Here is a 24,033-nt window from a genome sequence, read left to right on the forward strand (position 1 = left end):
ATCGCTCTTCACTAATATTAAATTCAGATTAATTACGTAAAAAAAAATTATATCTAAAAAATTATAAAAAGGCGTTTTTTTTTTTTTTTTTTTTTTTTTCCTGAGATTTTTTTACCAATGCTGCGGAAGCGAGAGGCCGGGGGAGCGGTCGTTACGAGTTCCACCGGGATAGGTTAACCGGAGTAGTATAAACCTATTCATCCAAAAGTTGGGAAAATATAACTGTAGAAGTACAAGCATAATATATATATATACATTATGCGCTATATACATATATATATTATATATATATGTGTATATAAAATATTGTGTACATCGTTGCAAAACTTGACGTGGGGGCACATCACGCGGGTGACCACTATGTTATAATCATGTAACATTGCAAAAATATGTTTTGTTGGGGCACAGATTATTTGCGCTAACTTCACCTGCACTGCGTGTGACCCACTGGTTTATCTGTGTACCCCTTTACTTATTTATGCAAACGTGCTAATTAGAAGTGAAAAAAAAAAAAAAAAAAATTCCGCCCATGAGAGTTGGCGCATATGAAACGTAACAATTGCCTGTTACAAAAACGCCCATGGGGAAAAGAAAGTGCGCCAAAAAATTAGGCAGCGCACCGGGGTAAGAGGTATGTGCACATGAGACACTACCTCACTGACGGATATATGTACCTGTAGTACATATATATCTATATCTGCTCCTATGTGCATGCACATATGTACGCGTTTATTTTTTTATATGTTTACATCCACACGTTTACATGAACCCACTCGCGTGCACATGTGATGGTTTCCGGAATCTGCCCCGTCTTCCCTTTTTTTCCCAAAAGGAGAAACGCCCTTACAAAGTAACATGCCCCCTAAACGGTGTAAACATAGAAAACCTCCTGAGCTATGCCCCCCGTGGTTGTAGACGACGTCATCGGGGTGGTAGTGGCAGCAATGCGGCTGCGGAGTACCATACTGCAGTGTGCCGAATTTTGTCTTACCTTCGTAGTGGTTCTAGTACCAAGGGGTGCATTGGGTGGATTAGACGATGTTCTACGCGGTTAACGACTCCCCTTGTACTTTCTGCCGCCATTTTTTGGCAAAGGAAAGAGGGAGATAACTTGGCAACATTTCTGAAGCACCGTCCTTGTGCACCTCTCCGTGAAGCTTTATTCTTATAATTATCCCTCCTGAGTTAGCCACCGATAAGTAGGAGTAGTAGTAGTAGTACCCCACACACACACACATGCAAGGACGCCGATGTATTGTGTGACGTGAAGACAGAAAAAAAAAAAAGAGACTAACGCGATGAACCAAATGATGGGGGATAAAGTGGAGGAGCCCTCCTCCGAAGACGGGGAAGATGAAAAGGTGTATGATAGTTTCAACGCGGAAATTCACGTTAACAGGGAAACGAGTGCCAATCACGAAAATGACGCGCTCGTTGAAAATCCTAGTAGCAGCGAGGCGGAAAGTTCCACCTCCTCGGAGTCCCCAAACCAGGACGACAACGATGAGGAGAAGAGTAATTCCAGTGGAAGCAGTCAAAAGGAGGGCGAAGAAAAGAGTAATAGCAGTCCATTAGAGGAGGAAAAGAAGAAGAAAAAGAAAAAAAAAAGCGAATTGGAAAAGGAAAAAAAAGAAAATGACATAAATTTAGCAGTTAAAATTGCACTGCAGGTGTTGCTAAAAAGTCAGCCCTTTCCAGTGAAGAGAGAAGATTTATTTTCCGTCATTAATATTTTTGTACCAAACTGTAATAACGATGTTAAAAAAAGAAAAGCTATTTTGAAGTCGTTACAAAAGAAGGTAAAAAATATTTTGGCCTTAAATTTGCTAACGCTGAATTCGAAAACGAAGACTGAATATGTATTATCGCAATGTATAACATACAGAAAGCATAACGATTTTTTGTTGTCCCAAATGGATCATGATATAAGGGGTTTCCTCATTTTCCTCATTCCTTTTTTCAATGTTTTTTATAAAAAAATTCCCTTGAGTTATTTACTGCACGAGTTAAATAATGTTGGACATACGTTGGTAAAAACAAAAGAAGAAGTGGTGAAAATTTTAAGCTCCCCAAATGTTCTTTCCACCATTGCTAACCATATTTTAATGACCAAGGAGTTGGTTGACCCTTTGGACTTTTTAATATATGCCAAAAAATTGTCCTACATCGATTTCAGCACTGACCACCAGTACGATGAGAGTTCCTTGGATGGGTTTTACTGCATACCCACTGCTCGGTTTGAAAACGAAATTAACATGAAGCAGTACATAACGGATCTGCTTAATGTCCCCAAGAAAACGTTTCAGCTCAAGGATGTGTATATCCTATTTGAGGAGAAATACTTCATGGATATTAACTACGAAAATTTGTGAGGCGTTCCCATGGTGACGATGAGGACAGAGGGGGCCTCCCCCTGCAATGACCCTCAGTCGGTGTATAAGTGACCATCTGTCAGTATAGCTGCCAACCTGTCTGCTCCTCTCCCCACAAAATGGGCACCCTTATCATCGTAATACATAAAAAAAAAAAATTTCAAAAAATATATTCACACACGTTTTTTGCCCAAATGTGAAATAAAATGGAATTAAAAAAAAAAACGTGAGGAAGAGATGAGGGATTATGTGTACGGGAACAAAACAGACAAAATAAAGTTTTATCGTAGAAACTAAATGGGTAAAAAATAAATCGGGTGTTTATTATTCTTCCCTTATGACAACGTTGGGGCACTTCCAAAAGGGTGTCCATCTGGCGGTCACATGTACCTACATTGTTTTTGTGAGAAAAAAAATTTACACGCATGTGCTGACACGAGGTGGGTAATGCTGCCATGGCGACCTTCAAAAGAAAAAAAAAACGTAAAAAAAGAGTTTCCTCTTGTTTACCCTGGCTGTGCGGAATTTGTTGTCTACGTGCCATTTAGTTGGTTTCTCAGACCATCCATTTGTTGTCATCGTGTGATCTACTTATGTAGACCACCTTTTTTTTTTTTTTTTTTTTTTTTTTTTTTCCCTTTTTTTGTGTAACGACGCTGCCGCTTCCATGCGTGAAACGGTGAGGTAATCTCAAATAATCCTACAGGGAGAAGGAAGCGAATGGAGTTTTTCCCCTCACCCCTGCTCTGTTTTGTCCTCTTTTATAAGAAAATTTTTTAACTCATTCCACAATTTCATTCGTTCCTCGCCTTCTAAGCTGCCATCCAATTTTGCCGAATGAATTTTTTTATCACAAAAGTACCAAAGGCTATAAATTTCTTTTCCATCTGAGAAGGGAAAGCCGTTTTTGTCCTTTACATTTATTGGAGGTCCCATTTCAAGTAAATTTTTTTGTTCCCTCAGGCACTCTGACTTTTGCACGTTATTTATATATTTATGGTACTGGGTTTGTATTAAAATACCTGTACAGCTCTGACAGAACATGCTTGGGTGCCATTCACTAAATTGGCTTGTTTTATATTCGATGTAGTTACTTTCGTCTATGTCATCATAGCAAATTAGACACGTCAGATTTTCTGGTACGGTCTCTGCGTGCTTTTCTTCCTTTGTCACCTCTGCGTGGTTCATTGCCACGTCTTTACAAAAATCGTTTTTTTCTTCCCCGTTCATATTTTTTTTTTTTTTTTTTTTTTTTTTTTGTTATTATTTTGGCTAGCTGCTTTGCTAGTGGGTGTGTGCACGCAGTTGGTCTGTCGTTTGATTCTCTATCTGTGGGGGCAACAACTTCACATGTGGCTATATCTTCAACCTCCACGAATGGGCACAAGTACAGGTAAAAATATACCCCTGTATTTGTTTTTCTCTAATCTGAGGTGTCTGCAGTTTTAGCCGCGCTATGGGGGTAAAATGGAACAACGGCTACAGCGGGAATGCGCAGGTTTGGGAAAATCGCATAGGTAACCGCGGGGATGAGTACACAATTCACATTATGTCTACAGGTATTGGTGTAGACCGCCACGACAAGCATAAACGTTTCTACACGTTCGCAGGCGTGGCGACAGACTGGCAAGTCAGAATTGTACACATGCACGGGGACGCATAAAATCGGTGCTACAAAGAAATGCTCCACTGTTGACGGTAGTGTGGCCAAACGGGGGAGTTCATCTCTTCGCGTGAAATGAAGAATTGGCGTTTTGCTAAATTCGCGCAAAGGATGTCGGTCAACGGACGACTGCAGAGGCAACTGTGGAGAGGCAACACGGAATGAGAAAAAAAAAAAAAAAAAATTATAGCAATGGGAATTGTAAAAGTGAAAAATGTAACAAGAAAAATTACACTGAAGGGAATTCCACTTAGGAAGGTTTTCATTAGAAAAATTGTTGTCAAAATGGAGGTGCATTTTTTTTTTTTTTTTTTTTTCTCATGGAAAACTGAAAGCTGTTCCCATGTCACCGTCGCCCCGCTTCCACGCTGACTTCAATTTTGCTTGACAAAAATTTAAAACATGGCCACGTATAATAAGTTCATATTTTCCATGTACGTATAGGTACATATACAAAAGGTGAAGGACAAATTTACTGGCGTGTTTGCGGCCGTTTTGACGAATATTTCGTGAATTTTTCTTTTGCTGCTGAGGGGGCCCAATCTGCCAGTATATGATGGTTTGTTGTTTTGTAGATTCGGGCAGGCGTAACGTTTGGAAGCAACGATGAAAGTACCCCCGCGGGTTTGATGCGCACGTGAATGTATGTATATGTAGGTATACCTACTGTGAAGAGTGCGCGTATTTTTTTTTACTCCCCGTTGAGTGAGGCGAAGGTAACATGCCCCACCGTATAAGCTGGTAGTACTCCCCCACCACGCACAGCTCATGGAGCACTGCAGCAAACGGATTGAAGAGCTGGTGAGGGGAAAAGATGGGGAAGTCGAACTGCCCAACGATGAGAACGACTACTTAATAAAGCAGTTACTAAAAAATGTTATGGAAATTGTGAAACAAACAAACAGACTTTCCACAAATTGTCTCTACGAAAGCAGAGTAGATGTTATGTCCAACGATGAGGGAATTAAAAAGGTTCAGGGGGATTTACTAAAAACGGTGCACGACTTGTTACTATACAGCTCTAATGAAAAAACAAAAAGTGCGCTTATGTGTGAGCTGGACGGTGATCACTTAACGCTAGCTAATAATTATCATATCATATCGAACACGCTGTATGAAATAATGACCAGATCGAAGGACTGCTTTCGATTCTTTCATGTGAAGGATAAGGAGGCCTCAATGTTGGAATGTAAAAGTAGCAAGCTTGAGGAGAATTTTCTCCCTGAGTTTGATTCTTCCCAAAGGGGGGGAAACAAACCAACAGATAGTTACTCAGAGGAGGAAGAGGATGATAATCCAGGGGGGATAACCAACCTTGGTAGTAACCAGGATGATACGAAGAGTAAGGAGCGCAATTTGAACTCATGCACTGGAGAAGAGGAAGAAAGAGATAACACCTTCCAGCTAATTTTCCGGTCGAACATTTTGCACGTTCAGAGCGAATCGGAGGAGAGTTCCACAGAAAAGACAAATGAAAAAAAAACAAAAAAGGAAATGAGCAAAAGTAGTAAAAAAAGGAGGCTATTCAAGAGGAAGGTGAAGAGTGAAGGGAACCCCCCAATGGTAGATAGTCTCTCCCCATTTAGGAGAAGAGCGACAAGAACACAGTACGCCTGGTTACACCTGATAAACAATTATGTTACCTTCTTCATCCCCCGTCTAACTGTGAAGCATAATAGACTTACTGATCTGGAGAGAGGCTTCGTAGAAGCGGTGGAGTGTCTGCAGAGCTACATTCAGAAGAAGAAGAAAATTCTTCATTACAGGGAACTTTTTAACGGCAATAAGCTAAAGCATATAAGTAGTGGAGATATATTCGGAGAGATATTTCAGGAGGACAAGTTGGGAGACACACCAGGCAGCACGATGGAAGAGCATACGGTAACCCCAGAACGGCTTACCTCCCCCCCGGATGAGTATTTCTTTTGGAAGATGCTAAAAAGGCTAGATAAGGACATAAACAAGTATGGACCGAAATTCAGCAACCTGGGTCATCCGTACAGTTACGAAATAAATGACATGATCAATCGGTACCACGAATGTGATGAAAGTGTGTCCCCCTTCGTGAAGGTAACCGCAGAATTGCACAAACCGGTGCAGCTAACCGAGAAGGAGTGCAAAATCATTAGCACAGGAGACGAATTAGTCCAAATGGTGAATACTATTAAAGCAAAGTGTAGTAAAGTGTCCCTCTCCCTTGTGGTAAATTATAAGAACACCTACCGAGGGTTCACGTCCTTAATTCTAATCGGAACAGAAGAATGTGACTACATCATTGATGCACTGCACATGTTCGAGCAGATACATGAGCTGAACGATATAACTACAGATCCGAATATTCTGAAAATTTTATACAAGTCGAAAAATATCATACCAGTAATGCAGAAGGATTTCTCCATCTACTTTGTGAACATTATCGACATTTCTGTTTGTTCGGATTTTCTTAACGTGAGAAATTCTATGGATTATCTGGTGAATAATTACTTCCACGTTGGCGTCAATTCTGCTGGGCATGGGTTAAATGCTCTGACGAGACCGTTATCTCCTGACGTCGTCCATAATTTGAGGATGCCTTTCCACTATCTGTACTACCTCTTCGAGTACATCAAAACGGATTTGTATTTCAATTACATATTTGCGCAATATCGGAGGGACGACCACGTGGAGGGAGGATGCCAAGGTGAGACAGACACGATGGATGCGATGAACACGTTAGACGCGGTAGATGCGATGGAGACACTGCAACGGCTGATCGACCAAGAGGGGCCCCCCCCAAGCAACGTCTACGTACACTTTGAAAATATAAAATTCGAAGACACATCGGAAGAGGAAAAAAAATATGGAGAAGAAATTATCAGGAAAGTATTCAGAGAAAGCAATAAAATGTGCCTTCTGGAGTACAAAGTAAAAGACGTATGTGATGTGGAAAAAACAAAGGAAAAAATCAAGACGATTATAAAAACGTCCAATTATAACTCCAACAGTTGTGATACCTTAATAGAAAATATATTACTCTGGAGAGGAAAACTAGCCAAAAAGAATGACGAATCTCCAGACAGCATAATTAATATACACACCATAATTTCCATTATTTTAAATATGCCTACTTCGATATCGAGCCTGAAGAATATTATCATCCCCATGTCTAATCACATGTCCGAAAATCTGGAGACCCTATTTGAAATAATTATCAAATCGAATATGAAAAAAAAAACGAATCCACAATTTTATCGAAATTTTACTGAAAATGAGAAAACCAGCATTTGTGACTGCAGCAGTGAACAGGAATTGAATTTCGTTCAGCACGCCTTCGTTGGGGAGGAACAGAGGGGTGTAGGTGGAGAGGGGGTGGATGGGGCAGGCGAACATAATGGAATCCTCATTGTCCCGCCGAGGATGCACTTTCAGAGCATTTCGGAGGGGGACCAACCTGAGGTGCATCCTCCCGACGGTGGTGAAGATGACGCTAACGATGATGATAACTACAGTGGTGATGGGGATGGAAATAGCGATGGCGTTAATGATGACCCTTGCTGTGCTCCACATAGCAAATACGAAGGACACGGTAACGAACAGGAGGTGCGCGAAGAGGGAGTAAACCCCACAATCAGTTCCCCTGATCAGACCTTCACCCTGGAGAGAACATTCTTTGGAAACGACGAAAGTGACGAAGAGGCCAGCAAGAAAAGTAATACCCCTGGCAGCAAAAACGGAAAATATGAAAACTACGCTTTGCTGTCGTCCCTACTTAGCTACGTCAAAGAAAAGAACCAGAAAATGTGTAAATCTTATGAGCATCCTGATGAGAAGGAGGAAAATGTGAAGACGGAAGAAGAGGAAGCACAAATGCAGAAGCAGAGGACCACTTACAAAAGTGCGAAAAGGAAACTACCCAACGACGTTCCTAACAACAGTTCTGGCCAAAAAAAAATTAAACAAATACAACACCAGTCGTACAACCAGCAGTATAACATAAAGAACAAAAAGGGGCTGTACTCCAAAAATATTTTAAGCGCAATGAGCAAAAAGTGGAATGGCTAATAGGTCTAGCAGTTCCAAGCTGAACTGGTGCGAAAAGACGGCATAAAGGAATGGGAAAAAAGAAGAAAACATAGAACATAAAGCATAATTTGATAAGTATAATTTGTTGCAGTGTGAAGAGGCTTCTGTGCCTTTTTTTGTCCTCACACTTAGCAAGCGTATTTGTTTGCCTGTTCATTCGGGCGTCTTACCAACACCGTGGTGCGTACACTCAGGAACACTTCGGTTAATAGCCCTGGGAAACGTTCCATTGTGGTGGTTCAAAATACGCATCATTTGTTAGCATGACAAAAAAAACGAGGTTCACTCCTGCATGGGAGATACACTGTTGGGAATATCCCCATGTAATGAATTCTTCAATATGTTCTCCTAAACATGTGAACAGGAAGTTTGAAAGGTGTTTGTGCAAGGTTTTTTGCTAGTAATCTTTTATTGTCTCCGCTTTGGTACTACCTCTTTTTTTTTTTTCTTTTATCCGCCCCATTATAAATAAAAGAATGGCGCATGAAAAATTCCTTTTTTTTCATTTTATTCGAGAATAACATTTTTTTTTTGTTTGTTTTGTTTTGTTGCATAGTTCGCGTCAAATGAACACAAACGAACGAAAGTCTAAAACGCGGGACTGCTATTTTGTGTTTCAATGTGAACGCTTTTTGGAGGAACAAATGCGGAGGTGTATGCCAATCGTCCAGCTAACTGCAGTGCAACGGAAAAAGGCAGGCATGCACTGGTACCATGGCGCATTTGTCCAACCGCCCAGAAGTGCGAGTCTGAAAGAGTATAATTTAGCATTTGCCCTGTTGACCAGTTAACCAAATGAACAAAGGATGCATGAAAAAATCCCCCCCGAATTGAAACGCAATATGCAGTGGCATGTGCAGCCCAGAAAATTCACTCACCATTCGGTAGTGCGCAGTTTTGAATACGCCACTCCCGTCCACCCATTTTGCGAATTCCTTCGCATTTTAAAGCTGCAGAAATGGCCCCAATTTGGTGAAGTCTTACTTGTCTGATTTTTTTTTTTTTTTTCCACCAAAAAAAGTTGGAAGGCATCACATGCAAAATACTTATTTTATTGTGTATGCCATGTTTCACCCTTTTAAAAGGCGTGAAAAAGGAAGTTTTTGCAAAAACGATTTTCCCCTTATTGGTGCGAAAAAAGGAGGGGCAACGCATATTTGCCTGCCCTGAAATCAGACTAGCTAAACTGTTCTTTTTTCCTTTTTTTATGAACAGGTCAGATAAAAACGCAAATACACATACATTTTGAACAATTTTATATGAACAATTTTAAGAAAAAAAAAAAAAAAAAATGGCTAGCATTCCAGAGAAAATTGGAAGACCTGGGGATAATGAAGCAGATATGAGAACACTGAACATAAGTAACAGCTCGAAACATGACTTAAGCAATGATGAAAGTTACAAAAAGTTGAAGGAAGACAAGAAGAGGATGAAGAAGGAATTGTTAATTAAGGACAGTGAAATAAAGAGCTTAAGGAAATTATTGGAAGAAAGAGACAAGGACACGAAAATAAATTATATACCACTGAATGAAGCTAGGAAAATTACATATAAAGCATTACGGAAAGGATCAGCGGCACAGAAATTCATCTACCTAATAGAAAGTAACAGTATCAATTATAAGTTGAAAAAGAATGCCATCAACCAGCTGGTACTTAACGCGTTTGGAGTTATGCATCACCAGAAGAATAGGTATCCTGAAATTTTGAAGTATACGGACTCCCATTTGAAATTATTTAGGCAGGAGCAATTAATTCTGTTGGCAGAAAATGAAAGGCTAACATTACAAATGAAGGAATTAAAAAAACAGCTTTTGGATAACAAAATTGAAATTTTAAAAAAAAATGAAAAAAATTTAATAATGTCTATGAGGAAGGGAATGAAGGAAATACCATCCGCCGCGGGAGTAACAGGCGTGGATGAAGATGGAGACAACTACGTAGAACTAGACGCAGATATTGTGGAAAAAAATTTCATAAATTTAATAAAAAATTTTAAAATTGCACAGTTAAAGTTACTATTTTATGCATTCAGAAAGTTAAGCAACAACTTATATTACAATGCTGACCCTGTGAATATTAGTGCCAGCATGAGTTCTTCACTTAAACGGGGTGTAGACATTCTGAGCAACATACTCAGGTATAAAAAGCGTATCTCTACATGTGCGGCATTTTATAAATTGCTAACACATAATGATAACAATTTTGTATATAACAATAGGAGGTATTCCGAACAGAGTCACATGGTCCCATTTGTTAACCCAACATGCTTCATACAAAATGGTAATAAAAAAATTGGGGAGGGAATTTCCAACTATGTGTTTAAGCCCTACTACTATGACAACTTGCCTAGCGCTACATACGACATGCGAAGGAAGAAATGCTCTTTGCAAAAATTAAAAAAGAATTGTATAATGAAGAACTTAGCTACGGATGGGGATAACCAATATCGTGTTAGCAATGCGGAATGCGAAACCATTCTTGATCCTTTTTCTCGTGAACATCGGATGAATGCATGCAATGCTGACACGAATGAGCGTAGCCATGCCGATAACACGAACGGGACTAATCGTAGAATTTACAAAAACTGTTACTTGGGTTTAGAGGTAAATAAAAACCATAATGATGATTTTGAGAAGCGTACCTGCTCCAGCGATTTAGACCTTGACTACCTCGCAGAATTTAGTAACTACGACAGGGAGAAGTTCATCGACATGTTCATATCGGAGACGTCCAAGAGGTGACCCGGGTGGAGGAGAAAAATGGACTAGAACAGCATCCGAATGGGAATAAATAACCCCCACATAGTGTATACTCATTCCGGTGCATATCTATACACCATCTGAACCTCTGCACATGTACAACATCCCTGTGTGACGTTTAAAGAGGTACTAATCCATGTGAATTAATTAAATTGGGAAGGAGCAACCCTCTATGTGCGCCGCTAGTTTCGGGGTTACCTTTCTCCCTTTCCCGCGGTATAGTGTTTTGTTAAATTTTTTTAAAAAAAGGGGAACTCTGTCATTGCGCTATTTAGGGTAGTCCCCTCCAGGGTAATAACATTTATGCCACTACAGAGCTGCTGCTGATGCGATGCCCTTTACTACTGCCTATGTGCCCCCCCATACGTTCCACAAACGATACTTGCCGCCATGCAGCTCTAGTAGACATGTACGTGCATAATTTTGTGTCGCTTTTTTTGTCCGTTCCGTATTCCTTTTCACGTAAGGGGCAGCCACCATTAGATCATTTCGGTTGGCAACTCCTTGGTTTGTTTCGTTTTGCTCCTTTTTTCTTCCCCAGTTTATAAGGCGTACTACGCCACAAAGCAACCGAAAGGGGGAGTCACATGTGCATGCAGGAGGCCGCCTACAGGTCAGTCACTTCTTCGTCCAGGCCACTGACACGTGAGACGTAGTTCCCCACATTCCCCGTTGCATTCACAATTTCTTACACAATTAAAAGTTGTAATTTTGTTCATTTGAATGAATAATTAAATTAAGCTAACATTTTTAGTTCTATATTTGAGACTTGTCAAAAAAAAAAAAAAAAAGTAAAGACGTGGTCATAAAAAAGGCAGCATTGGCACAGCTACGCTACAGCAAAATAGCCTCAATAACTGATACAACAGTATGTAACAATAAATAGGGTAAAATAAATGGGAGGGGGAGAGAGATACCCACGAACAAGTAGACGTGGTGGCTAACGCATGTATAAAATGCTAAATTTCAAAATAAAAAAAAAAAAATTGCAAAAATATTGATAAATATTTAACGCTTGAGGAAAATACATCAAATGGAGAATGTGTGCATTTTGCAAACAAACGTAGGAATTAAAATTTATATAACTAGACGTTTTGTCTACAAGCACGGGGGGTGCATCTCGCATGAAGGACACTCCGCGTGACATACGAAGACGCACATGTCGTGGGAGGGTAATCAAAAAAACAACTCATTTCACACATGTGCATGCATTTTAACACTTTTAAAAAATGTGCCCTCCCCTTTGGTACTGAATTTAAAAATGTGTGAATGGGCGAGGGGGAAAGAAAAAAGTGAAAAAAATGGGAAAAGACGTCAAAAAAAAATGTGGAAAAAATGGGTATAATAACAATATACGTTTTAATATATACACATGTGCATATACGTGTATGCTCATGGTGGGGAGCTGGCGCTTTTACCCGCTTGGGGGGGGCAAAGGCCGATCGAAGTAAAAACAAAACTAAAAAAATAGCAAAATTGGAAAAAATGGTAAAAATGGTAAAAATGGAAAAAAATAAACAATAAAAAATAAAACAAAAACGCGTCCGCTCCTAGGACCACGTCTGCCGCTTGACCGGTCCACGGCGCACCTCACAGTTTGTCCAGATAAAACAGCTGGTCCTTCAAATCCATGTGACTAGGAAGCTTACTATTCTTTATACACTCGCTAAATAACTCCAGGTAGGGTTCCAATTCGTTAATGTGCTTGGTAAATTTGGCACTTTTCAAACACAACCGCAAGGAATTGATATACCTTTCCCTTTTCTCTATCCCTACGGGTATTTTGGGGATAACGTTTTTTTTTAAATCCTGCAAAATTAAGGACAAGGCTTCCCTTGTGAGGTCAATAAAGTTTGCCTTACATTCATCTTTGTTCTGGCTATAGCTACAATAATCCGAGTAACAGTCGTTTGAAAAAATAATGTTATATTCTTTTTCCTTGTTTGTTCCTTTGTTCCTTCGCTCTTTGTAGACGATGTTATCACTGTATTCATAATTCATTGGCTTTATGAAGTAGAAATTCTCGTTGGTCTCTTCCGGAGAATCAACTTGAAAATCCTGATCCGTTATGATACAGGCGTTGTTACTGGATCGGGTGCTGTTGCTGTTTCCTGTGTTGTTGCTGGATCGTGTGTTGTGGCTCGAGCGGGTCTTATGGTAGGTGCTTCCGTTTGAAGCGTTTTGCTGGTTCAGCTGGCCCCTATGGTAGGCACTATCATAGCTACCATCGTAAACGTTGTTGTAACCCTCATTGTGAGTGCCATGTTGGTAGTTCTGCGTAGCGCTTGAGCGGGTATTCAAGCTACCGACATTTTGGAAATCGTCGTGGCTGTTTTTCTTACCCTGCCCGTTTTGCCCCTTCTGAGCCAACTGTGCAGCCTGAACACCGCTGTTCCGTGTGCTACGTGTGTTGCGCGTATTGTGCGTGTTTTGCGTGGCATGACTGGTTGTATTATTGTGGTCATTGTGGTTACTACCCTCGTGGTAAGCCGAAGTGGACATAACAGCGGGGTCACCACCGTTGCTATCCCCACCATTGTCTTTCCTAACCAGATAACTGAATTTATCCTTTGTGGTTTTTTTCCTCTTTCTATTATCCCCTTCGTAACCGTCTAGGGTCTCCACAAGGGTCTCACTTTGTCGCTTCCCATTTTGTGTCTGCACTGAGTGGTTCCCCTTTTCTTTGTAACTGTTCACCTCATCAACCGTTAAGCTGCTGCTGTTGCACTTATCCGTTGTGGCATTGTAGTTACGGCTGCTCCGTCTGGTCACAGTATAACTTGAACCTTCCGTGTTATGAAAGCTGTTTCCGTTGGGCTGTTGCCCTTTGGAAATGCCGTTGGTTCCTGCCCCCCTGGTGGTACTATTTCTACCCTGGGAGACCTTCGATGGGGTTGCTCCTCTGAGGTTGTTACTTCCTCCCTTGGGGCTTCCGCCATACCCTTTCGAGGTGCTGCTATTGCGCTTCATATTATTGGAATTGCTTCCCTTCGTGACGCTGCTCCCTTTTAGGTTCAAATTTCCCTTGTTATTATAATTCCCTCTCATATTGTATCCTCTGGAGGTGGCTGGACTAACACTGGAATTGTTGCTCGCTTTGTAAAAAGAAGTATCATCCTCGTTTTTCTCATTTTTTCCCTCTTTTTTATTTAACTCTTCCAGGGATTTATTACTCCCCCTTCTTGTGTTGTAACGTCTTCTTCGTTCGGGTCCTTCTTCCGCTCCGTTTGCACTTGCACTTGCGCTAATACTAGCATTTGTAACTGCACTGGCATTTTCGCTATTTATGGTAGCTAAACTTCCTATATCCATGGACTCCTGTGCCTCAAGTTTTGCGTGATGTGTTCCACCTGCTTCATTGTAGCTGTATGTTCTGGTTCTTCCTCTGCCGTAGTTCCTCGGCTCATTTTTAAGTTTCGCGTATACACCATTGCTTTGGGGCAGAGTGGATTCCACACCGTTTACGTTCCCACTCGGGGCGTGGCCAGCTTGGCTAGTCCCTCCGTTAGCTTCTCCGTTGGCTTGCGCGTTGACTTTCCCGTTGGTTTCCCCCTTTGCGGCCCCCTTCGCTAGGGGGTTCAAATTAATGACGGTTGAATTTTTACACTCAAGGGCAAGCATTCTGGCTGTCTTAAATCCATGTTTCTTCACAGAAAAAACACGAAGGTGTCTGCCACTTCCTTTAACGCAAGCTAGCCAGCACTTCGTTCTGGCATTATACCAGACGCCTTTATTTTTGGTGTTGTCTCCATTTGCTACGTACGATTCGGGTTCGTTCTCATCTATTCCTTTTTCGTGTACCCCATTTTCTGTTGCGACATTGGCAGGGATTTCTACAAAAAGGGGGAAAAAGAAGCAACATCAAGTATGATGGATACAACTAAAGAAGCTCTTCTGGTGGTCATCCCAGAAGACACATCTACCCGTTCAGATACGAATGGGTTGTACTTGGTGTAACTGCACATTGGTACCCTTACCTTTCTTACTCCCATTGGCGTCTGCGTTCTCTTCGTAATTTATCATGATCACTGTGGGTTATTAATATATGATCTTTTTTGTATAATTACACATATGCGTATGGCGTCACACGGAACTACAACCAAGTAGACACGTGCAAGGCGGAGCGGGGAGTGCATACAAAGTGGGTAGATTGTTAGACAAAGCGCGAAGATGGCAAACAGGTTGCAAAAAAAGAAAAAAAAACACGAATTAGTTTCCACCTTGAAGGGATTACGACACGGGGAGAATAACCCAACTGGAGGGAAACTTGATATTTCTTCGTGGCGCTCTTGACATGCAAGTACAGGTGTGCACAAAAATGCCACGACAAGGGCACCTGTAGAACTGTGAGTCCTGCAGATCTATGTATACATGTCTATGTATAGACAAACGTACATGCATACAAACGAGCGAAATGTGTTTTTTTATCCAGTGACCCTCTCCCCAGATAACAACGTCGGAGAGTCGTTGCTTCGTAAACTCGTGTCTAGGCAGTTACTAATATCCCCCCGTTAGGTGAGCCTAGTAAGTTCATAATAAAAAAAAAAAAAAAAAAAAAAAAAGAAAAGATCCACCCAGTTGCGAAGGAACAAAAAACAAAGGGGAGTAACACAGTATCAGGTGTAGAAGGCAAACGCATGTAATCACTCACAAGGCCTGAAGACATACACATATATATCTATGTATACATTTTATATATGTGTTTACACTACTGCCTGTACAAGGTGCACAAATCAACAATTGGCACAGGGCGCGTTCGCACGTGAATGCACATACTTAACACGTGCATGTATTCTTACAAACATGTGAGCTGGCCCAGACTTTGTGTAAAAAAAAAGAAAAAAAAACAAACCATAAAAGAAAAAGGTAGTTAATTTAAAAGGGGCTATTAATAGGTCTGCTGCAGGGGGAGCAGGGCCGAAAGTGGAAAAAATAAAATAGCAAAATAGTAGAATAGTAAAATAGTATAAGTGATGGAAATGGCGAAAATGGGAAAAATAATAATAGTGTTAAAAATGGTAAGTACTATAAAAATGGTGAAACGTTCAAAGGTTCGCGCGCAGAACGTAAGAAATAATAAATAATAAATAAAAAATATAAAAAATATAAAATATATATAAAAAAAAAAAAAAAAAAAAAAAAAAAACACTACTACTAATGAGGGTTACACGATCGATCCAAATAACCGCAGTCGCCGCTTTCCGTTTTTTCTTTTTTTTTTTTTTTGAACGCTTAAAAAAAAGGAATGGTAATGCTTTGGTTGCGCGTGAAAGGGTGTGTCACGTGAAAAAGTATGAACGGGTGTACTAATGGACTTATACACGGATGCATTAGTAAACGTATCCACACGTGCAGCCACCTACGTGTAAGTGTTACGTACGCATGCGTAGAGTTAAAGGTGTGAATTGGTCGGCACGGGGGGGATAGGTTATCCTACAGTGGGTAGGATGAAAAAACGGGGAAAATAAGTAATAGAAAGGGTGAAGGCGATGTAGCAGCGAATTGGTAAAGAAGTAACACACAAGCGATAGGGAAATGCAGAAATGGTACTAAGGTGGAAATAAATTAGTAAAAGAATTAGTAAAAAGTGGTAATAAATTAGTGAAGAGGCGTGTACCAAAAAGGGAAAAAAAAAAAAAAATAAATAATTATAATAATAGTGTGATGATGCTAAAATGGAAATAGCAATGCCAATTATCCCAACGTACAATCGCAAAGTCGCTTCAAAAAAAAAACAAACTGTGAAAAAAAATAAAATACATCAGAAGGAACGATAAAGAAAAGGTGTGAAAAAAAAAGAAGCAGAATTAGTGATATATGTGATGAACACATCACAAAAAATAGGGGTAACAGGCAAGGGGCGAAAAAAAAAAAAAAAAAAAAAAAAAAAAATATGTACATTTTGTTATGCACATATGTACCTTTGCCTACATCCCTCTGCATATGTATACCCATTCGTGCGTACCGGCGCGGAGGTAACTATGCACAAAAGTGTACAGCTTGGAGATGCTCTGCGGTGTATACATGTGTATAGGTAGGCGAATCACGCAGGCACACTCTCGTGTAATGTCGCGTAGATGCACACGTGGCACGTGGGGCAATTATTTAATTATCGGCAGCTCGGGAAAATACACAAAATACACAAAATACACTAAGATTAGCCGCACAATTGGGAGGGTGATAGAAGGGGGGACAAGAAAAATGTGAAATTCACGCAAATGCGCGTGAACGTACACGTTATATACATTAATACAATTATGCAGAAAAATGTTGCAACGTGTATGTAGGTATACACTTATAAAAATGAATAAATAAATAACGCTCACGTGAAAGAAAAAAAAAAAAAAAAAAAAAAAAAGTGTAAAAAATTTAGCAGAGCGCCAACACCAAAATGTAATGCTTCGCAAAGTGAAAGATTACACCTACTCGTTTCTACAAAGATATACACTTTTTTTGAACGTACTTCTGCGGGGGTAAAGTATACATATGATTTTCCCCCTTATAGGCGTGTCATTTAACTACTACAATTTTGTACCGCCCACACACACATATAAAAAGCACACATAACACATATCCTCATGCATACGTGCCTGCGCGAACTTTTTCCCAGCGGCTACTATAGAGTTGCCTCCATGCACATTAGAACAAAATAAATGACGCATAAAAAAAGCTTATAGTTCGAGGGGACATACGAAAATTTGCCAAAAATTATCTATAACGATTCCACCGTGAAAAATGTACCCCCCCTGTGTAACATCAATTCTTTATATTTAGCATGTACACAATTCTCATGAAGATGCTAAAAGGAAAAAAGAAAAAAGAAAAATGAAAAAAAAGAAAAAATGACTCACTTTGATACGTTCCAAAATGGAGAAGGTTAACACAGCGTAACACTAATGCAAAGGTAGTAAAAACTGGCTAAAAGAAATATTACTAAAAATTGTAAGAGGCGTAAAAAAAATTATAACGTAGAAAAAAAAAAAAAAAAAAAAAAAAGCCAACCTCGATATTCTTGTGCTAATGCTAACAAGAAGGCGAAAGAACATAACTGAGACGATGTGCGCATGTGCGGAATACGTGGTCGCGAAGAATTAGTACGAAAGTACAGGCACGTGTATAAATGGGGTGTACACATATATATTTATATATAAATGCAAAAAAAAAAAAAAAAAAAGGGCAGGGCTTTGCGCTAGAAGTAAACAACCCCCTCCCACCTCTATTCTGTGCAAAGACACAAAAAAGATTCTAGGGGTAGTAATGCAGTTACGTTGAAGCAGCTACGAGTATGTGCTTACCTATTATACATGAGCACTTATTGGTAATGGTGCAAATGTGCATTGGTACTCTCGCACAGGCGCTTTATGAAGTGTACTCATATAGTAAAATATGCAGTAAAACGCAGAGGTAAACAGGCATAAACGCGTAGATTCATACATGCGTGTATCTAACAGTCGCGTTCGTTCATTCCACGAGAGAATGCCTCGGCACACATAGAACTGCTCGAACAGGCAATATGTACACTACGGATGAGGGAACTCTAATACACCTTGTGAGCAGGTAAAGGGGGGGGTGCAATAAAATGTAATATGTGATTGGGCGAAAAGTTAATTCCTCACAGAATATGCTACTACAAACGCAATTATTTGCTTAGCCTATCGCTACCTTACCAACTGCATCTCAAATAAACGATCGCGCATTTGGTAGAGTATGCTGCGTCATTAGGCTGGAGCAGGTGGGCGTGCATGCTCCTCACAGATTTATACAGTGCATACGTACTTATCACGCACACTAATGGTGAACACCCCGGGTGCAAGCTTTATTCACGTAATTCGCGATTCAAGCGATGAGGCAGAGTAACGTGCCAAAGGAGATTCCCTCGCCGAAAAACACGCTACAGTGAAATGTGTACAACTAGCGTAAAAAAAAAAAAAAAAAAAAAAAATGAAAAACTACGTACAGTGCGGCATTCGCACTATAACGCGTGGGAATACACGAGTTGAGTAGGCACAGGTATATATGTACATATGTGCGTGTGCGCGTGTAGGCCCATGCAGCTCTTTTTTGCGATTGTTTTTGTTCGGGTAGCCAGGGCCAGGTGGTCTACAAACAATACAGCGAAATATTCAGCAACGCAAATGTACACCTTTTTGTGCTATTATTTATTCTCTAATCACAAAAGGGATGGCACGGGGGCAACTAATGTACAGATACCTCGACATGCAAAATGTACACTTTTCTTCATTTAAACTAATTAAGAAAACGAAAAAAAAAAAAAAAATAATTAATTAAATAATTAAATAAATAAAACAAAATATTAAAACAATGAAAATAAAAATGGCCTTTTATATACGTCGCGGATTAAGAGCGCAAGGCGGTTAGCTCTCCGGTTGTTCTCTTTTTACCACTGTGGGTGTTCTAATTAGGTGCCAATATAAATGTAAAGCCGTACGCGAGGTTGCACTTGGTTACAATAGTGCCATTAGCCCAGGCGTTACACGCATGCACATTTGTGAACAAGGTAATGCAAAGCGTCGATGGCCATTCAGGGTGAATCTTCACTTGCGCTTTCTAACTTTACACCAAATGGGGAAAAGACACCATGAGTAATGAACTTACAGCGCATGCAACGAAATGGGGTATACGCGGATTACACTGCGTGTAAATGAACGTATGTATGGATGGATATATGTAAGGAGGTATGTACATACACGTTAACGCTTATATGCCTTTGCATGCAAGTGGTAAATATACACGGGGCGCGGATCCAAAAGCCTAAACTGGGCAAGCAACAAAGATCTTACTGTTACGTAAATAAAAATGGAATTAAGAAAAATTCTAAACGGATACGCAAAACAGGAGAGAGGTGAAAGTGAAGCAAAAATGGAGTAAACGGGATATAAATGAGGCAGAACGAAGTGAAAATCGCCTTGTCACTCATTAACTCGATTACTAACTCGATCACTCAGTACGATGTTTTCGCAACACGAAATGCAAATTTTTCTTACTGGACATATAGGGGAATATACTAACTTGTGCCAAAATTGAGGGGGACGAATAGTGTACGTTGAGCAATTTAATTGGTACCTCCGCTAATCTGTAATGTGAGAATTGGCATTTCGTTGTGACATCCTTGCTACTTTGCGATCTGATACGCTCTACTGGTTAGTTAAGTTGTGTGTGTCCCTTTGCCGTTCTTCCAAATGGCTATTTTTCTACTTTGCTGTTTCGCTATTGTGTTGCTTTGGCCGCTTCAACACTGTTCTCCTGTTCTTTGCTCTTACTTTTCCAGCACTTGGCTACTATTTTGCCGCTGATTTTATTTTAGCTCCCCGCGCGTAAAAACCATGAAGACAAAATAAAAACGAAACAAATGTATTTCCGTTATGAAGAAAAGAAAACAGTTGTAATGTTAAAAAAAAAAGCATGGAAAATTTATGAATTACTAATTAATGTGAATTTATATTTATATTCACGCATACTTAAATGAACTTTTAGACATTTATTAAAAAAAATATATATATATATAGTTGTACGTATGTAATTATTTAAACATTTGCAGTAAGTACACATTTGTGTATTTTAACACAACTTGTAAAATGGCGAATGGTACCAATTACAATTAAGGCATTTATTTATCATAACATTTAGGGAGGGAATTTCACAAAATTGTTGCAAAGCGGTTGTTAAGCATGCATATGTAAAATGAACAGGAGTTTTTTTTTTTTTTTTTCACAGGTGTGTTTTTATAAAATCATGCATTTGTTGTTAATCTTTTTTTTTTTTTTTTTGCTTTTTTTTTTTATACTTTTTTTGGGAGCAAAAATTTGGGCACTTTTTGACCTATGGGGGTAATTGTTTGCTTGATTCTGCGTGAGAAGTTTGCTACTTTTTTGTTGGGTGACTTTTTTGGTTCACTGTTTCGTTAAATTGGTAACGCATTTGCAGTTTGACCATTTGTGGGTAACCATTAGGCGGGTTAATCATTTAGCCGGTTATTAACCTGTTTTAGCATGTGTAAAAATAAAAAGATCTGGTGTAAGCCTAGGTCATTCCTTCACAACCTGGACGTTAATTCGTTTAGCGCAGTTCAGTATACACACGAGAATAAACGAATAGGCATTTCGCGACGAAGGGGAAAAAAGAAATAAAAAAAAATATATGCAAAGCAGGAAAATTCGAAAAGTGCCACGCACGCAGGATAATTATGCGTACGTAGGAACATGCACGAATATACACCCGTGTACACCATTTATACGTAGTTAAATTCATCCCTATGTACACGCTCACAATTTTTTTTTTTAGTTACGCGTGGGAAGAATAAACGAACGAGTAACGCTGTATTATGCAGATCGAAATAGTTACAACTGCGAAAAGATCTATTCGGCTTTTCCTCAAATCTTCCGCTCGCAATGGTTGACATAAAACAGTAAAAAATAATTATTACAAAATAGGAATTTTAATTTGTCCTAGGATCACTGTTACTGTTATTATGGAAAAAATAAATTAAAAAAAAAAAAAATGTAAAAATGGTATTTCGCGGGGGGATGTACGTGTAGGTGAATTTGCGTTGTAAGTTTTTTTTCATTTTTTAACTACATTTTTTTAACTACATTTTTTAACTACATTTTTTAACTACATTTTTTAACTACATTTTTTGACTAAATTTTTTATCTACATTTCTTTAACTACATATTTTACTTGCATTTTTTTGCTCACATTTTTTTTGGCACCTTTTTACTCATTTATTTTTACATTCATATCAAACATGCATGTGTGGAAAAGAGCAATTGCTTGCGACGTGCATATTACAACTACCCGCGGAACAATTTGTTCCCCCCCAGCGAAGCGAAAATGTACTGTATGTTCTGTCTTTACATGTAGCTAAATCAGAACGGGTGGTGGTCTACCCTTTGGTAATGTTCGACATTTTGCCCAATCCGCTAACCTTGCAACCGTATACGTTACTTTACAACCTTTTTGCGCTACCGCTAATTTTTTTTTTTTTTTGTTAATTTTTATTACCACCCCTTTCACTTCCCTTTTATCATATCCACATATTAGAAAAAAAAAAATTAATTTCTTTTTTTTCATCCGGGCAGTTTATATATTTTCTAGCCGCCTAAATAAATGGGCACACCCATACGGACATAACCCCACTACATGCATTCCTATGTACAAACATACTTAGGCGTAATATATCTCTGTGTAGGCGCGCGTACATATGTATAAATATTCCTAATCGGTATTGTGCTTGTGCGTTTATTTGTGCAGATTTTTCCGTTGTCATCTAGTCTCACCCATAGAATTGTTCCATAGCGGGTTTTGCACAATCAGTTCTCTTACTTTGACCTGATGTCACCTGCGGGTTATGCCAACCCCTGGTCGATGTGTGTCATTCTATTTCTGCAGGTTTCTTCCTAAAACAGGAAAAACAACCCACCCAGTAGTACATCCCCCTCCACGTTCACATAAACATACATGTGCATTTATTTTCGTGCACGTATTTTTTCGCTATCACTAAGAAGGAAAACGATTATTTTTGCGTTCACTCCTGTGTAATACACCCCCTAAATTTTTCAAACACCCACAAAAGAAAAAAAAAAAAAAAAAATTCTGAGTTACATTTTCACAACTTCCACTAAATATTTTTGCTGGTGCATGTGCACATGTTGGTACATGATAGTGCTAATTTTTTTTTCGTTCAAAATTATTCTTTAAGATTAATTCACGCGTTTGAAACTTCGTTGATTGTTTCCTGTACGGCTACTGGCATATGCATATTTGGCACATCATAATACCCAATATTACGAGTGGACCGTTTTTACGCTCATTGCGCACCATTAACAATGCGCATGAAAAAAATTCCAATGCGTGGCGCCTGTTATGATCAGTGCCCAGAGTAAAAATGTAGAAACGGAGCTTAATGGGGGACAAAGGAAAACAAATTACACAAAAGGGGGCGAAATACAGAAGCAAAATGTACACAGGGAATTGCACATTGGAAAAATGGCACAACAAGTAATGCCGCGGAGCAAATAAGGAAAAAACTGCCAAACGAATATAACGCTAAAGAGTTATGGGCTAACCGTCAAGCGAAAACAGGTTAAAACGTACAATTGACGGTGCTGCCGTCAACATGAATAAGCGCGTGCACCTAGGCGAGAAGAACGACTGCAAGAAAAATACCGCCGAAGGAAACGTGTTAGGCCCCAAGTGTGTTCTAAAACTGTATCAATCCGATCACAACGTCTAATGCGCATTGATTTTCCAATGTGAAATGTTTTTCATTAAGAACGAACCAAAAGGTGATAACTTCTGGGGGTCATACGTAAAGGATTAATTCTGAAGAAATGCATACTTTATTTCCACGCGGTTTTCAAGAGGAAGAAAACGAGTAACTCGGCAAATTTCTTCTTCACTGTGATTAAAAAAATGGCAACATTTTAGCAAAATACGAAAGGGAAGAAAAAAGCTTCCCATTTTTTGAATTCATCTTTTATGAGAGCATTTGGGTGTTACTTACACGCACATGTATGTGTCAACCATTTTGTTCTATTTCTCTTTGCGTATTTTCCTATCTCCTATTTTATTCTTCGCCTCTAATGGGAGAACTAGCCATTTACAATTTGCTGCCAAAAAATTAAATAAACAGATTTGGCTATTTTTTTTTTTTTTTTTTTTTTTTTTAAATAGCCAAAAATAACATTTATCCAAATAAAAGTATGAACGGGCAGGTAAATTTTGACATTCATGTATCCCCATCACGGCTAGTTCAAAAAGTGTGTATTTCTGCCACATCGGGTTGGCAAAAAAGCTAGGGATTAACAAGTGCAGCTTTGTGCGTTTGGGCACATTAGAATGCCTTTTTTGTTGTGCCCGAATTGGGGCAAAAAAGGGAATTACCTCTGGCGGAAATGTAGTCGTGTGTGCCTAGTTACACCATCCGAGAAGGTAAAAAAAAAAAAAAAAAAAAAAAAAAAAATTCAATAAAATAAAAAAAACAAATGGAACAAAATAACAACAGTTACGTCTTGTACTTGTAAGCTTTAATTTTTTGTGTGACCTTATGTTTTTTCCGTCCGTTTCCCTCCTTCTTTGCTCCTTTGTCATTACGAAATGTTTCTCTTGTAACTTTGTTCTCCGTTTCAGTGGCATTATTACCCGTTCAGTTATTT

The 24,033-nt window shown here is 39.3% G+C and overlaps 5 protein-coding genes across 5 annotated transcripts; 3 read left to right on the forward strand and 2 right to left on the reverse strand.

Annotated features, from left to right (window-relative positions):
- Positions 1–1,307: 1,307 nt before the first annotated feature.
- On the forward strand, positions 1,308–2,372 carry PCOAH_00046190 (Uncharacterized protein; the record flags this gene model as incomplete). Its single annotated transcript, XM_020061403.1, has 1 exon — positions 1,308–2,372. One exon carries the CDS (start codon positions 1,308–1,310, stop codon positions 2,370–2,372), a length of 1,065 nt encoding a protein of 354 aa, XP_019916901.1.
- Positions 2,373–3,062: 690 nt separating this feature from the next.
- Positions 3,063–3,602, reverse strand: PCOAH_00046200 (Uncharacterized protein; the record flags this gene model as incomplete). The annotated part of the gene is made up of 2 exons (XM_020061404.1): positions 3,063–3,072; positions 3,112–3,602. 2 exons carry the CDS (start codon positions 3,600–3,602, stop codon positions 3,063–3,065), a joined length of 501 nt encoding a protein of 166 aa, XP_019916691.1.
- Positions 3,603–4,803: 1,201 nt separating this feature from the next.
- PCOAH_00046210 (3'-5' exonuclease domain containing protein) lies at positions 4,804–8,076 on the forward strand (the record flags this gene model as incomplete). The annotated part of the gene is made up of 1 exon (XM_020061405.1): positions 4,804–8,076. One exon carries the CDS (start codon positions 4,804–4,806, stop codon positions 8,074–8,076), a length of 3,273 nt encoding a protein of 1,090 aa, XP_019916620.1.
- Positions 8,077–9,388: 1,312 nt separating this feature from the next.
- On the forward strand, positions 9,389–10,840 carry PCOAH_00046220 (Uncharacterized protein; the record flags this gene model as incomplete). The annotated part of the gene is made up of 1 exon (XM_020061406.1): positions 9,389–10,840. One exon carries the CDS (start codon positions 9,389–9,391, stop codon positions 10,838–10,840), a length of 1,452 nt encoding a protein of 483 aa, XP_019916065.1.
- Positions 10,841–12,448: 1,608 nt separating this feature from the next.
- On the reverse strand, positions 12,449–14,881 carry PCOAH_00046230 (AP2 family; the record flags this gene model as incomplete). Its single annotated transcript, XM_020061407.1, has 2 exons — positions 12,449–14,691; positions 14,836–14,881. The coding sequence occupies 2 exons, from the start codon at positions 14,879–14,881 to the stop codon at positions 12,449–12,451; spliced, it is 2,289 nt and encodes a 762-aa protein (XP_019916130.1).
- Between the last annotated feature and the right edge of the window lie 9,152 nt (positions 14,882–24,033).

Source organism: Plasmodium coatneyi, chromosome 12 (genome assembly GCF_001680005.1).
Source record: "Plasmodium coatneyi strain Hackeri chromosome 12, complete sequence".
In the NCBI taxonomy this organism is placed as follows: Eukaryota; Apicomplexa; class Aconoidasida; order Haemosporida; family Plasmodiidae; genus Plasmodium; species Plasmodium coatneyi.